The sequence below is a fragment of the Leptonotus elevatus genome, chromosome 2 (genome assembly GCF_054856555.1).
Source record: "Leptonotus elevatus isolate MCC_2025b chromosome 2, RoL_Lele_1.0, whole genome shotgun sequence".
Taxonomy (NCBI): domain Eukaryota; kingdom Metazoa; phylum Chordata; class Actinopteri; order Syngnathiformes; family Syngnathidae; genus Leptonotus; species Leptonotus elevatus.
In genome coordinates this window covers 22768111-22784461 of record NC_141240.1, presented here as the reverse complement: position 1 = coordinate 22784461, position 16351 = coordinate 22768111, and the positions used below count along the sequence as shown (strand labels likewise).

At 40.0% G+C, this 16351-nt stretch overlaps 2 protein-coding genes across 2 annotated transcripts in view; one reads left to right on the top strand and one right to left on the bottom strand.

Annotated features, from left to right (window-relative positions):
• Nucleotides 1-78: 78 nt before the first annotated feature.
• On the bottom strand, nt 79-6428 carry nsmce4a (NSE4A component of SMC5/6 complex). Its single transcript, XM_086067585.1, has 11 exons — nt 6236-6428; nt 4486-4686; nt 4328-4408; nt 2506-2636; nt 2001-2149; nt 1339-1438; nt 1047-1137; nt 865-959; nt 742-790; nt 586-677; nt 79-262 (listed from the first exon to the last, which is right to left on the bottom strand). The coding sequence occupies exons 2-11, from the start codon at nt 4676-4678 to the stop codon at nt 194-196; spliced, it is 1050 nt and encodes a 349-aa protein (XP_085923711.1). The 5' UTR covers nt 4679-4686; nt 6236-6428; the 3' UTR covers nt 79-193.
• A 7967-nt stretch (nt 6429-14395) lies between these two features.
• The window catches only part of plekhg5b (pleckstrin homology domain containing, family G (with RhoGef domain) member 5b), a 76021-nt gene continuing 74065 nt past the window's right edge, over nt 14396-16351 (top strand). The window contains exon 1 of the mRNA XM_086069528.1: nt 14396-15011. Within this exon, the coding sequence (XP_085925654.1) occupies nt 14930-15011 (82 nt within the window). The 5' untranslated portion in view covers nt 14396-14929. The remainder of the gene's footprint in view (nt 15012-16351) is intronic.

Genomic DNA, 16351 nt, shown 5'->3' with positions numbered 1-16351 from the left:
ACTGAACATCCTGTACATAAAGTATCAAAAAGTCAATCTAGCATACACGCTTGTTGATGAATTAAAACTGAGCCAGTGTCATTTTGTCTTTTTTTATTATTGAAATAAAAAAACACTAGCATAGCAATAAAACTCTAAAATTCAAAAAAAGTGGGAAAAAACAAAAACAACAGTCAGTCCTTGGTGATGACACTTATTCCATCACTGAATTGTTGAGAGGCGGAATCATGGCGTCCCTGATGTCAAAGGCATCTACGAGCTCCTTGAAGGTGAGAGTGGGAAAAAAAACATTATGGGTCATGGACTCATGTGTGACAGGTACACACATAGCGACAATCGGGCCGAATTTGAGAAGAGCTTGCAACCCACAATTTAGCTCCCAGTTAGCCAATATTTGTGTATTTGTGCCTTTGACATTGCGTGTGCGGTGTGGCATGTTGGTCATCTCATGTACACTACACACAGCTAGGGATTTTTTTTTTCTTCGTCATGTGTGGCGTCTCTTACATTTTAAAACTTGGTATACGTTTCCCTGCATTAGCCAGAGACATTTTAAGAAGAAACGATCTGAAAAGATAAGTTCACCTTCCAGATCTTTGGGCTGATTGAAGCGATCGCTGCATTCCGGTTGTCTAACCCTCCGCCATCGATTTCCATCGCCGTCTCCTCCACTGGTGCTGAAAGAAGCAATGTGTTATTATTTGTTCCCTGAAAGTGACAAATCAATTGAATGCCCTTTACCTATATTAGGCAACTTGTCTTGATCCAAACTTATTTGTGCCAAACCATCCTGAAAAGGCACCCAAAGAATCACTCGTGTGAGATCAACATCCATTTCTATTCTTCGCTGCAAAGAAAACTCACCCTGACTAGAAATGAGGTGTGGAAAATGTTCTCGATTGTGCGTGGGAAGGAGTCGGGGTCAATAACAAACTCGTAATACGGTATCGCCGACGATGCTGTGATTGAAGCAGAATTCTATGAAATAGCAATTATGGTACAGCAGTAAGGCGGTCGGTCGGTCGGGTTAGGGTTCGTAAACTCACGGTCATCTTGATGGTAGCCCTTTAGGCAGGCCAGGATCCTCTCCACCTCTTTCTCGGTGGCTTCTTGTTTGGTCTCTTCTATCTTTTTCAGCTGATCCGTGCACGTGAGAGCAACAGAACAATTAAATGCTCATCCACTAGATGGCAGAAGGTAAAACATTCTAAGCTGTATTTTGGGGCATTTTTATTCCTACAGTCAGATATTTCAAATGTAAAGAACGTGACTTGGCTCAATATCGATTAGGAAAACGATTTGTGAATGGGGACAGCGGGCTGAGTGCGTCATCGCTACCTGAGTGGGCATGATCCTTTTTGCATCCTTGCTGGGGGCTCTCCTTTGTCGTTCTGCTTTTTGCTTTGGAGGGGGCGGCTCAGCATGGAAGGAACCCAACCTGACGACAGACGGATGTCACTGATGTGGAGTGCAACCAGCGGTTTGCAAACATTTTACACCCAGTAACACTTGGAAGAAAAAAAAAAAACTTGCTCCTCTTTCAACTCAGCTCAACTTTATTTAAAGCGAGCTCTTGGGACACTGAATGTCACCCGTCTGGTGTGCGAGGCAGAGAAATTCCGACTAGATATAGTCGGACTCTCCTCCACACACGGCTTGGGCTCCGGTACCAATCCTCTCGAGAGGGGCTGGACTCTCTTCCACTCTGGAGTTGCCCACGGTGAGAGGTTCAGAGCAGGTGTGGGCATACTTATTGCCCCCCCCAGGCTTGGCGCCTGTACATTGGGGTTCACCCCAGTAGACGAGAGGGTAGCCTCCCTGTTACAGTTACTAGGCAATTCACACCCCTAATTTCCAGCGTGTGTAAAAAGTGTGCATTTTGCACGGACACCCCTGGCGTCTCTCTTTGTTAACCTCCAGCGTATCGGATCTTAATTGTATTGCCACAAATGAATGCAGCGAGCTGATTCATGAGGCCACACACACACACACACACACACATGTAGTGGAAGGTCGGCGCGGTCCTAAAACATTCCTCAGCTCTCCGGGCCAGTCTTTGCCAGGCGTCGTTGGGCAGGTAACCGTCGATTTCATCTCCGCTCTGCTCGTCTCCGCCACTTTCCAGCCGGTTGAGACCCATGAAGGAGAGCTGCCAAAGGGGCAAAAGCAACCTCAGAATGACAGGGTGCAAAATCAAATCAAATTGAAATGTAATGCAAGGGAATGAATGGACGCTGCCTTGACTTCGTCCATCGGCACAAGGTGGGCCTTTAATGAGTCATTCGGAATACGGGGGAGCAAAATGCAGTCGGTCGGAATTTCAGCATGAGAAAAATTGCTCGTAAAACTTAAGCGCAGACATGCGTGTCTAACGCGCTTACATTAAAGACAATGCAACTCTTAGGAGGGGGTTCGAGGAGTGGCACAGATGCACCATTACGCGTCATCTTCATTGAGGATCACAAAACCTTCTATGTGGTTGTCAAATCAAATGAAATCACTTACAAGGTGCTGAGCGAAAGCAATGATGTCAAAAGCACTGTCCTCGTCTCGCATCTGGCTGGCTCTCTCGTTGTTCAGGTCTGTGGCCACAGCAACAAACTTGGAATCCAGCACCGCCTCACTCGTCTCTCGCACTGTCAAACATCAAGAGTGTCCTGAGTAGCACCCATTCTACTGGAATCTACATTTTAACATTGACAATTGGGAACATTGACTTCTTGATAGCTCATACAGAGGAGGCACCAAATCCTGGCACAAAGCGAAAATCTGCAAGTAACTGCAAGGTCTGGAAGTAGTTGATGGCCACCGCACCCCCAAAAATGTAATTACGTTTATTTGACCGCAAACTATTACCCAAACAGGAAGTTTGAGGAAACAAACACACTACTACTTCCCTACTAGCCATTTCATTACGTTTTTTGACTTAACGATACAAAGATACAGTGGTATGTCATCCCGTGAGTACGGCAAGTTCAAATGACAAGTTACCGCTTAGTAAATGTTTTGCTCTACGTTACGAGCCATACACGTACTCTTATACACTATTGTAAAACAGGACAGACATCGAACACACAAATACAAAATGCAAACACTCGCAAGGAGTATGGAAGAGAGGCTCCAATCAACAATGAGTCTGATCTCCTTCGCTGATTGGATGAAGAGGGCTGTCCCTTTTGTCCAATCAGTGTTGAGTTCACTTGTTTCTCTATGAGTAACTACAGGAGATAACAAATCATCTTTAAGACTTGTCTGAATTGGATATTTTATTTCTTCATCTCACACAAACAAGTTAGTGTTGCCCACTCTGTCAAGGTTCACTTACCACATGCATACAAAATGGCACCAAAAAAAAAAAACATTTTGAGGAACATACACGATCTACTTGTCTATTGGAGAAATTCCCGCTATATTGTGGAAATCTTCAGTTTAACGCTAGCACTTTTATGTGTTCACGTATATTAACTGCAATGCCCTCGCATGTGGGAAAGGAGAGCCACAGTCGCCAATGCACTTTCCGGCCACTTATCAAATGACAGGAATAATGAAAAATATGTGACCCTCCAGCAAAAAACGGTTCCATGTCGCAAGGACGTGTTTTAAACTAGAACCCCATAAAAGCATTGACGATGTGAAAAGGATCGATCAGATCTGATTGGAAGACTAGAAAAATGGAAAAACTTCCAGTTAGAATTGATTGAATTTCACACATTATTGCCTCAGAATGATGCTTTTCTTGAGAGAGTGCAGCAACACTGTCATGACAAAAGTAAAAAAATAAAATAAATAAATAACAACAACAGAACTAATTCAGAACATTTTGGGGCGAACACTCCCCTCAGGGGAAGGGGTGTAGGCTGACGTCATGCTCATCCCCACCGACATGTAATGTTGTTCGAGTGTATGACACAATTAGGATGTAAAACGGAAAAAAAACGCACAGCCCAAACTCCAACTCAGACTTCAAGAAAACTGAAAAAACAAATAGTTTATATGAGCGCCCATGCACCATCCACGAGCATGACAACGAGGCTGCAGTTACGCTATGGGCCAGAGGTGGCAGTGCCGACTAAAAAAGTTGTAAAAGTTTAAATCTATGTCATTACAGGTATGAACCAATAAAAGGCTGTAAGGCTGTGGATCCCTTGTGGTTTAAAAAAAAAAAAAACATCCTTGTTGCTAGGCTAACACTGAAATTACTCGCCGCATGCCCAGTTTGAAATTCACGTGACACTTCCGGGGAACATTTTCAGAGTGAGAAATGAAAAGCATGTCTACTCAGCTCTGACAATATGATGTGAAAAGCTATAATAAAAATGACACATACCATTTACAAAAAGCTTGTCTGCTTCTTCTAAAACCTCTGTAAGTTTGTTGTTTGAAGGACTCAGCAAATCTTCTCTATTTCCTGAAATAAAACAGCACAAGCATAAGACAAATATACAAAGCAAGCCGCGTCCCCCTCCTCGGCAGTCCTAAACTCACGCTGGACTGAATCGATGAGGTCTCTGTACTTGCTCCTTATTTCTCTCCTCATGCCCCTTTCGTTGCCATCCCGTCCGTCCGCGGAGCCAACGTTGGAGTCCTCATTGCGGCACTGCGGGTCTCCGTTGTGACGTGCGGTGCCGTCTTGCTGAGGGGCTTGCTCGTCGCCAGGCGGGCATCTGAGACGCTCCATTGATCAGTCTGTAAGTGCGCAAAAATGAGATATGAGAATTAAACACCGAGGCAACAAAGCAGGATTGTCTAGTTCAAGTTTAGTAGCGATTCAATGGTGGAAATCTGTGTACTGTATACATATACATGTCATCCTAAAATGTTAATAAATTTGGGTCTGTGTAAACAAAACATATACGACAGTAGGGTTGGTCTACATTTGTGGTTTGCATTTTTTACTATCTCTACTTATTCTTTAGACACAAGGGGCTATACAGACGGGAGATGTATCTTAACTAGGGGTGCACTGATCGATCGGCCAACCGATTTATCGGCCCCAATTTCCTTAATTTGGCGGGGATTGGTGATCGGCAGATCCCTTAAAAATAAATCGATCTTTTCCACTGATCTCATCTCCCTCCCCAGAGGTCTGAAAAAATCAGCCACTGTCCTTTTCTGCTGAGATGACGAATTGGCTTTTCATTTTTATGAAAGGCGGGACATTCTGTACAATACTTGGAGCTGATTGGACGATGCGGCATCTTGTTCACGTTTGTTTTGACCAATCACACCAGCGGATGAAAACGTCATCTTTGATCTGGTCTTAGAAGGCAAAATAAAGCACAAACATCTTTACCAGATAAAATTACATGAAGCGCCGCTGTTCAACAGAATTAATTGCAGGGTCCATGTTAGATGTTTGTTTCCCACGGTGTCAGCGCTTCCTGGTTTCGTCACACCTACATATCCCGCCCCCAAACACAATGCCCCTCTGTGATTGGTCCGAACCACCCGGTGGAGATCAACGGGCTCGGTACAAGATGTATTTTTCGGAGTTTGTGAACTCACAAATACCGCGAGAATTCAGCTTGCAGAGCAAGGCTACCAAAAATAGGCTGTTATTGGCTTTACCAGCCAAAACCTATAACCCTCAGAATAACTGTTCACAAAACACATTAATTAAAACGGCTCTTAAAACTCCCGACTGGTTGCAAAAAATTGTCAACATTGTAAAATAAGAAAAAGAAGTATAAATAAAAAACGCAGTATTTGAACCCCTGACCTAGCACCTTCGAGGCGAGCGCTCTACCCACTATACCAAGAATGATATGTGTTCACTGGCACACAATTTGTACTTGTAGTTCTCACGCGAGTCACGGCAAAATAACGCTAGTTGGTGAGTTTTAGGTCAGGGCAAAAATAACACTTCGTAATGCAAAATCTTACATGATGCTTGATGTTGATCTCGCTGTTTTTTTTTCGTAAATCCTCTGTATGAGCTGTTGACTGTCTGACTCCGAAACATTCCCGAGTTTTGTGATTTTTGCAACGACCTCATCAGCTATTATTATTCGACGTTGACATTATTTTTCATTTTCGGCACAGTAGTGTGCATTTAAAATGGCAAGTCATGCAACCCCTACTATAAACAAGGTTAAAAGCCTAATTTCTGTAAACGTGAACCATGTCAACAAGAGACAGCAACTAACAAGCAGCTTCCCTCGCACTGGTGCTAGCAAAGTGCTAACGTTAGCTACTTAGCAATGCGTTAAACCACTTGATGTGCAGTTGTTCATACTTCGCGTCACGCTGTAGTTTCGGCCACTGCTATTTGTTCGAGCAGTGGAGCTTCCTTGTGTCCAAGTTGATCCCTCGAGTGGAGTGATGCTGGAGCTGGAGCAACTCGAGTGCGCGCTATAATGGTTGTCACTAGTGTCGCCACATTCCGAGTCCGACTGACATCCCGAGCTCTTTTTTGTCGTCTCTCAACTTTATTTAACAAACGTATAACGTCAGGGATAAATACATACATTACTACATACAATCCAAATGAAATTATACAAACAAACTACACTCAACACAAGCAGATTCAATATCCCCCTCATTAATTGAACAAATATATAATATAATAATATATAATAGTACTTCCGATAAGTTTACATCACGTATGTAGATATGCAAATTAATCAAAAACATATTTGTTTAAATATTTTGTTTTATTTTTCCCCCACAAAGCCAAAAATAACATTCTTCCAAGATAACACGAAACATTTTATTATATCAGTTCTTACAAAAATACCAGAAAGATTTACAGAAGCTACAACTTAATCAAATAACGATTAGTCAAAAGTCAGACTTTCTTCCAAACAATACCGTCCACAAAACCAGACCATAATGCAAAGACATTAGGTAAGTGAAGTAAAAAAAATAAAAATAATAAAAAAATTCTTTGTGACGGTGTCGATTTTGTTTTGCGTTTTGAGACGGAAATTACGTAACTCAACAGCGCGCTGAAGAAGCCCGACTCACCGACGTGCCTGCGTGGCAGCCATGTTGAGAAGGGCGACTTTCCGACAATGAATGGCAATGAAATTCAAACGTAACGTGCTAATTTCTCAACACATTTTAATGAGGTTTACTTTCTTTGCCAATGCCAAAAAGTGTGCTGTCATTACATTTTGCGGAGACGTAACCTAACTTGAATTTTACCAGTGAAATCAAATGTAATAATAAATAATGGCAGTCTTGGGGAGTAACGGAATACATGTACCGCCGTTACGTAATCAGATTGCAAAAGAAAATGTTAACTGTATTCCATTACAGTTACAGGAAAAACATGTAATCAGGTTACAAATACATTTATTAAAAATGGGGATTACTTCGAGGGATTATAATTACGATGATTAAGCGTGCGAAAAAGGGTGAGAGAGAGAGTGCGAGAGAGAGAGTGCGAAAGAGAGAGTGCGAAAGAGGGCGAGAGAGAGAGAGCGTGCACACCCGCAAGTGGGTCCGTTACTACATGTCGGGGAGGTGGGAACGAACGAACTGACTAGTCGTGTCCTCCACACGCGGGCAGTTTGAAAAAGCTTCACTGACGGGAGGAGGAAATGACGACCGGTATTTACTGGAATTTACTCGGAGCGAAAGTTTTTGCTGAGTCCAGCAGCATGCTACGCGCTGTAGCTTCTTGCTAGCTAGCCCGCTAGCCTACAACCATAATGTGAGTTACTGTAATGAATTACATTTTAAAAGTAACCCTCCCAACCCTGAATAAAGGTATATAAATACATTTGTATAAGCTTGTAAAATATGTTTTGCCATTCACAGTGTATGTCTCCGCGTGAGCCGGCATTGTTGATTGACATCAAATTTAAGCAGGTCGGTGAAGTCGGGGTACTTTTTTTTCTCTACGATTTTGCAACTTGGACGTTGCCGTTTGAGTGGTGTTCCAGAGCACTATGCACGGAGGTCAGAACAGAAGCGCAAGAAAAAAATTTGGCATTTTTAACATATGAAAACATACATGTTTTTTTTTTTAATCTTAAATTATTTGGTCTAAATAGACCCTTCATTTCAATAAAGAGATGTGGTGAGATTCTAATTTATCGACGTATTCACTAAAATAATTAATATGTACTTGTATGCTTTATATTACCTACACCAAAGTGTATTAAATAAATATTGTATTAAACAGGCGTAAATTGTTCACAATAGTTTATTTCATATTTGTATGACTTTAAGAACCTTTAAAACCTACCTAAATTATATGAGGCCAATACACATTGTTCAATAACATATTTGCAGCTCTAATCCACAACCCCAAGTCCTCCGCCTGTCAACTTGATCCTCTCCCTACAACTCTGGTTAAATCCTGCCTCTCCTCATTACTCCCGTCCATCTCTGCCATTATCCACTCTTCCCTTTCCGTTGGAATTGTCCCATCATTGTTCAAAACCACAGCTGTCACTCCCATCCTGAAGAAACCTGGTCTAGACCCAAATAACTACAATAATCTCCGCCCTATCTCCAATCTACCATTTATTTCGAAACTCCTTGAAAAAGTAGTCGCCACTCAACTTCATTCTCTTTTACCAAACAACTGTCTTCATGAGCCTTTTCGGTCCGCCTTTCGTCCCTTACACAGCACAGCTCTATTAAAAGTTACCTCTGATCTCCTGATTGCAGCTGACTCCGGTTCACTTTCCATCCTCATCCTTGACTTGTCACCAGCCTTTGATACCATTTCACACACCATCCTTCTAAATAGACTCTCCTTCATCGGCATAACCCACACTGAGATAATGATTGGTTGAATTTATTGCACTGAATTGTTTTGAAGTTGCAGTTTAACTCACCTTTATTTTATATATAACCAAACTATACAATTTTAAAACGTTTTATTCTTCAAGCGTGCAAAAACGCAAAATGTGCATTGTGGAAAAAAAAAAGTGCATTGGCAGAATGGCTCATGAGTATGACTTTTCCAGCAGCAGTCTCTCACACAATGATGTTACAGACACCTTAAAAAGAGACAAGACAATTGGAACAAAGCAATAAACTCCACAGGTGTAAATCATTAACTCGTTAGACTAACTCCTTCAATGCAAAACTATAACCCAAAACTAAAGAAATATTTCCCCAACTTGACCAATCTGGACAATAAACGAAATACTTAAATTTAGTAAAACCATGTGACCAACCATGTTTTAGTTGCCAATTTGTATTTTTAGATTATTTTTTAACATGCCGAAATTGCTGAATGTACATTTGTGTGTTACACTCATGCAGTTAATCAGTTCATTAAAACTGTGGGTAATATGTGAACATTCGCAATACTGTAGGAAATATAGCAATTAATGATGCATTGATTGCATGAAAACTGAGGTAATGGGAACTGTGCTTATGGATACTGAAGTGATGGGGATTGTGCTTGTGAGCACTGATAGTTTTGAGAGATGAACTGTTAACAAGTCTGATTGTTGGCAATTCACCTCAATGCAAATTACGTGAATTTTCAAAGTAACGCGTCATTCCATATTAGTGTTGCCAACCTTATTTTTTTAGTTGTCTCCATGACCCAACCTTATTTTTTTAGCAGTCTCCACGACCCCCCCAAAAAAGCATGTTATGGGCAAATTTGCGAGGCTCAAAACACCCACTGACACGCAACTTTTGCGTGCATTTTTTTCTCTCTCCACGACTGACTATCAGCGCTGCGTCGCTTCTTTTGCATTCAGCGGTTGATGTCTATGTTTTCCGTGCATCAGGGCTACTTTTAAAGTACACATTGCTCATTAAATGAGTCTCATTATTAAATTGAGGCGGTGACGTTTTGCATGACTATGCAAAACCATGTGAACCGACCTGCAACGGTTGAAACTAATGGTTCGAACAGTTTTCATAAACCAACCCACCCTTGGTTATGTTACTTAGCTGTCCTTACTGATCCCAAACGAGTCTTCATATTGCTAACTAAACTGATCTTACATGTTAGTGTGGCAAAGTGGACTTTGGGAAATTGGGACACCACCACCTGGGGACTTGCACCCAGGCTTTGGGAGTAACGGAATACATGAAGAAAAGAAAGAAAAAGGGGACCACCAGCGCAAGAGGGTCCTCAGAACCTGGCAATTTTTATTTATTTATAAATAAACACAATTAAAAGAAGACAAACAATTCACACCACTGACAAAAAATATTTTAAATAAGCAAATGAATATAAAAACAGCCTACATAAAAAACATAAAATGCCTATAATAATTTTAAAGGAAAACCATATAAATAAATTGATTAACAAAAACTATTCATATAAAATGTAGACAATACAAACAGATAAAAAATATTCAAGAAAACATAAAGGGCCAGCAGCGGTGGCACTTCGCCTGGGTTGGACAAAACAGTGCAGCTAACCCGCCCAAACAGGATTGGTAGGATGTTGTCAGGGTTGGAGCCAGTATTAAAATCCACTTTAAAAGATGATCAAATAAGGCCAAGACAGCAGTATGGTTCAGAATAGCGTCACACTAAAAGACAAGTTAAACTAATTAGAATGCAAAAAAAAAGGTCTTAGCAACAACACTGTTAAAAATATTAGGGTGGTTCAACTTCAAAATTTAAGTTCAATTGCTGCCTTAAAAACATAAGTTGACTCAACTTAAAAAAAAAAAGAAGCTTTTTTTTTCAACTCAGGAAGCCAAGTAAAAGTTCCCAATTAATAACAATTTATTATTTGAACTTGATATTCTGAGTTTAAAGGAATTACTATAATACGTTATGTATTCAAGAAAACTTGCATTCTCTTGTCAAGGAAACTTACAATTATATGCTATTTCCAGTATTTCTATTACTAGTACTACTACATACTAATGACAAATTGTTGTTTGAACTTAAAACAACTCACAACATTACATTATCCACTCAAGAAAACATGATTTATTTTGTCAAAGGAATATACAATTATATATCCTTTCAACTTCCATTTTTAAATTAAAATAGTAAACTATATTCATAGCACTTGTCTTTTCAAGTCAAGTTAACTCATGTTTTTAAGGCAGCAATTGAACTTAAATTTTGAAGTTGAACCACCCTAATATTTTGCAAATCAAGTCAACTAACATTTTCAAATTGTATCCCCTGTCTGGACTAATAATGGCAAGTGACAGTGGTTCTCACCCGCGGTCTTCAGGTACCCCATATCAAGCCTGTTTTCCAAGGCTGTGTCCAAATGTGCACCCTACTCCCTATAGTGCCCTTTTGAGGGGTCATGCCATTTTGTAGGGGTGTCCGAATGTCCAGGGAGCGAAATTAGAGCACTCAAAAGTACCCACAATGCACTCTGAAAAGTAGTGAACATCGGAGCTCACTCAACCGGATTAATATAGACCACAATGCATTGAGAGTATGAAAAAAAAACATGGACAGAAAACTCACATTGTTAAGTTATGTTGACACAATTACATTTCATTGAAATGGTTTCTAACTTTGAGTCGCAATGCTAATAACTCACCAAATTAAGTTGGCATTCCATAATCCATTATCTTAAGTGGAAGTAAATTATATATAAAAAATAAATAAAAAAACAAGTTATGATAACTAATAGAGGCTATCAATTTTTACAGTAAATGAACACTTAAAATGAATTCATATTTCCTACCGGAGCCCACGATAGCGAGGTCACGGCGTGGGGAGGAAACACCCAGCCTGGCTCCACAATTGATGGCTGGAAGGGAGGGGTTCAGAATCTTTTGTTACTCAGGACAATTTTTTCCTTTTTTATAAGATGAGGATAGGTGCAATCGACTGGTCACATGAACAACCAATAATTTATGACTGAGCGGAATGTAGTCCACTTTGAAGCTATCCCATACCTCTGAAATCAGGAATCTTGTTTCATAATGCTGGAGCTGAGGTAACCTTCACCTGCACCTCATTTGGATCTGAGATCTTGACTCTGCAAAAAAGGTTGTATGCATTAACAAGACGACACTCTTTGCATTCCTTAGCAAATCTGAGTTTATTGTCTTGTGTGCTTTTGGAGATGGTGAGGGTTTTGCATGAATCCTATGAAAAAGAAAGAAAGAAGCTTGTACCAACATGCCGAGAAGAGGATTATCCGGCAAGTTGCCAGGTGACCGAGCATTAAGAAGTAAGTCTCAAGACTGAAAGAGAACCAGACACGGACACAATCAGTAATCTAGGTGACTTCAGACACCCTCCAGCTGCAACAGTTCACTTAAGACAAGAAGGCAGCCGTTTGTCCCAGTACCACAGATATTACAGCTGTCATGCTGCTGAAAAACCAGGACGAGGATCCATTTGGAATATAGTGGCAGAACTACATTTTAGGCAAGGGCTGGGCCGGGCCGGGCCGGTGGGTCAATTTTTTGTGTGCCAGTCCAGCCCTGGCTGACAGACAGTGGTTCAGGAAGATAAGAAAGCAGAACAACTCAAGCACAGGGTGGTGCTGCAAGAGGGACGCTGGAGCAGCTTAAAGGCACAAGCGTATGTGAATTCGGGAGTGGTGGTCATCGGGAATTTCCCGATCGACTGGTCCATTCCATGTCGCATCTGCAACGACTGCATTTATTTTGGGAGAAATGTCCTCCTTGTTTGTTAATGCTCCATTTAGTTCCAAAACAACATCAACAACAACAAGGGAATTATAAATACATTTAATAATGAGTTGACATGCTCATCCATTTTTGCCATGAATAAAAGCATGTTCAACGTGTCCTTTAACTGTGAAATGTGGTAAATATAAGGCAAATCTATGTCATAATAACTTCCGGCAAGTGACAAGTTTAGTCTTAGTTTTTAAAATGGTATTTGATTTGAAGATGGTGTCCCATGGTGGAAGCAAGACTAGAATACCATGTTCTTTTAAATGACATTTATTTTTTAAAGCAATTAAAACTGATTTCAAAACTTACCAATTGCTTTGTATCAAGGGATCTTGGGAAGGGAAAAAAAGAACATCAGCTTCTGTCTCGATCATTATCAACACTCTGACAATGTCAAAAGGTCTTTTGCATCTTGTGAAAAATTGCAGCAATGTCTGTGGTGTGCTTCAGCAAAGCGGTAGCCTTTCGGCACTCATCCGCATCAAGTTGACCCTCACAGTTTTATTGCCCATTGGCATTTTGTCAAGAGTCACAACAATGTTTCTTTGGATGCTTTTTAAATACCGGGCAATATCTCCATGTGGCATGCAGCTTCATAAACGTTTTCCCCAAAGGGGAATGCTGCATAAATACATTTCAAATACGTTTTTAATGTTCCTAAGGTAATATTCTGTTGTTGTTTAAAAAAAAAAAAAAAAAAAAAAAGAGCAAATGTGACAATGTATTGATGAGTGCTTACTACCTCCGTTATTATTATTATTATTATTACATCACATAATTTCATTTTAATCACCCCCCCCACACACACACACCCAAAAAACATTCATGTTTGAAAAAAAAACATATAATAAATTTTATAATGGACAGTGATAATATGTCAAATAGCTCTGCTTTGTTTTCCTTTTTTTCTTTTTTTTAAGGAGTCTATTATTTAGAAATCAGGAAATCTAGCATCATTTAGATTTTTTGCGGAAAAATGGGCAATGCTTGATTAAATCTGATCTAATGTTTTCAGACATATAGGATACATTATTAATTAGTAAGAGGGTCACTATATAAAAAAAAGACAAATAAAACAGTTAAAATAAAAAATAAAAAAGCTGGGATGTGTGTGTGTGGGGGGGGGGGGGGGGGAGGGGTAAACTAGATAGTTCCACTCCAGTCCTCCAGATGACAGTATTGTACATAATGTAACAAAGTGAATTCCAATTGCCACACAGGAACAATTTTATTCAAAATGTTCTTTCTTTCTTTCTTTACTTATTGCTTTATCTGCTTGATCTGGTGGCTAATGGCCATGAGTGAAAATAAATTCCTGACTTCTAACTTGACCCATCCAAGCATTTGTATTGGGGTGGTGCAAAATTTGCCAGAAAAGAAGACACATTTTCGTGAGGGTCCGGATAAAAGCGCATTTTAAGCTTTTGTGTCACTCAAAGTCATTGATGAAAGAACGCCTCGATCATATGAACTGGAACACCTGTTAGTCTACTAACAAAGACAGTATAACAAACTGGGAGGTCTAAGTATACCCATGTTTAAAAAAGAAAAAGAAAAAAGGATTATATTAAGAGTTCAACCTTGATGGAGGTCTATGCTTGACTGAGTGTTATAATTACAGTGGTCGATATAGAGTCATGTTGATTTTATTTGGTATTGGTAAGCTCTTTGTGAAAGTATATAGTTGTTTTTTTTAACTATGTAGTTACTTTTTTTTTTCTGTAACACCTGAATGTATTTACGTCTTAATATATTTAATTACTTTATATATTTATTATGTATTATATTCTTAAATTGCGAGTTAGCGCCCCTAGGGGCAGTTACTTGCCACTGCAGCGTAAAGAGCTACAGAGTAGATGAATGGAAGGCAGTCGGCGAGTGTTTGGAGGGGGAGACACGGAGCTAAAAAAAGAGCAACACTTTTGTTTAAAAGTTCTTGGAGGAAATACGCCTACTTTAAAACACCAACGAGGACATTTATTTCTATTTTCCCCGCGGGGATCAAACCTGCACACCGACCTCAACGACGGCGTTTGCTTCAACGAGGAGTATTTAATTTTTAAATGTTAAACCACGGCATCACATTAGGATGTGCGTGTTGTAGTTGCAGTGAAGACGAAGTGTAGTTTAAAAACACATTTGTCACAATTTGTCTTCCACGCGCTCGGCGTGATGTGAGACCTGAAAGCTTCTCCAGCAGTGTGCAGGACAATGTGGGAGCGCTTTTGAGCAGACTGCTAACCAAACTTCATCGGGTTATTAGCAATTAGCTTAGGAGCACGCCGGCACGCGAACCTGCTGGGAACCAGTGTGGGCTCCCCGTTCCCACCAAACACCACAGGACCACCAAAAACGAAGGACCGCATGCCTCAATGGTTCCGAATAAGTGGACCATGAATTCAGTCCTGCACAAGTCGCCCCCGCGGAGCTGGCTCGGACTCAAGCTGAGGCTCAGTAAGTGACCATTTTTGGTTTGATTTTGTACGTAAATCGAATCCCTCCGTAGTCACTAACCTACACTAATTTTAAATTAATAAATTAGAGAATAATCAATCTTTATTTATCCAGGTAAGAACATGGAGAACAGATTATCTTGATTATCAATGACGACCTGGCTGCAGAGCAGGTTTCAGAACAAGGCAAGATAAAAGCAAACAACTGTACAATCATAAATAACCAGTCAAATGTTATGCAGACATGATAGTAAATATTTTGATGAAATCCACTTCTAAACAAACAGTGACAGTGTTCAAATGGCGACATAATCAGACAGCAACTAAATTCTGGCAAAAACTGAATTGTACAAGGACTGAGGCAATATTTTCCATCGGAAATAATGTAAACCCAACTATTCTTAGTGGTTCTTAATCTCAATCAGCTAATCAGCAAGCTCTGCATTAAGCCTGATAACGATCCTCACCTGTGTTGGCTGAGGGAGACATGGAAAAGAGGCTGGATAGTGCCAGGGTTGAGAACCACTGTTATAGAGAATTATTGTTGATGAACATTCAGCAGACAATGTAAATCAATATAAATCAAAAGCAAAATGGATGCATGATCATTAAACTCTTTCTTGAAGACCCTTGATACTGTATGGAAAACAGAGGAGGAATGGGGAGCTTATTGTTTGGGACGCAAATCTGCTTTGAGTTCTTTCTCCAAATAATGTTGATCATCTTCTTTATCAAAGGGTTGGTACTTGAAACTTACAGATGCTCGCTCAACAAGAAAACAATGTGCATGTGTATGGGATGATGTGTGTGGAAAATATTTTGGTAATTGAGTAGGAAAGTGAGTTTTTGGTGAGTTATGGTTCAAAAATCTATCTGATGTATGGTAAATAAGAATATCTCTGAGAAAAAATATTGTTGAAAACTCAACATGTCAAATGTATTTATATAGCCCTTAATCACAAGATGGCACACTTGACAATTAATAGACATCCCCTGATCTAACCTCCCAAGAGGGTGCTATAGATAGATAGATAGATACTTTATTCATTCATCCAATTAGGACAATTTGATTGTCTGCATACGCCAATAAAAAAAAAGCATACATTAATTTTTTTTTAAAACGAATACAAAAACAGAATTTGATGGGTCCCAAGGAAAAATGTGCATCAAGCTGAGTCAGAAGACAGAGATTTAAAGTGTTACCTGTTGGCAATAATTCAAATTACCACCATTTGTTCAGATCAAAAAAATCTGGCATTTAGTTTCAGAGGTACACCTGTACAGGTGTCCTCGGTTAATTCCGTAACCCAAATTTGTGCTATCTTAAAATTGGGCAGTGCC

Bases quoted from the DNA above. Each gene is read 5' to 3' on its own strand.
- nsmce4a (XM_086067585.1), bottom strand. From the start codon at position 4,678: ATGGAGCGTCTCAGATGCCCGCCTGGCGACGAGCAAGCCCCTCAGCAA. The intron at 4,409-4,485 runs GTGAGTTTAGGA...GTTTTATTTCAG, and splicing joins CCTCATCGATTCAGTCCAGC to GAAATAGAGAAGATTTGCTG. The intron at 791-864 runs GTGAGTTTTCTT...GTGCCTTTTCAG, and splicing joins ACACCTCATTTCTAGTCAGG to GATGGTTTGGCACAAATAAG.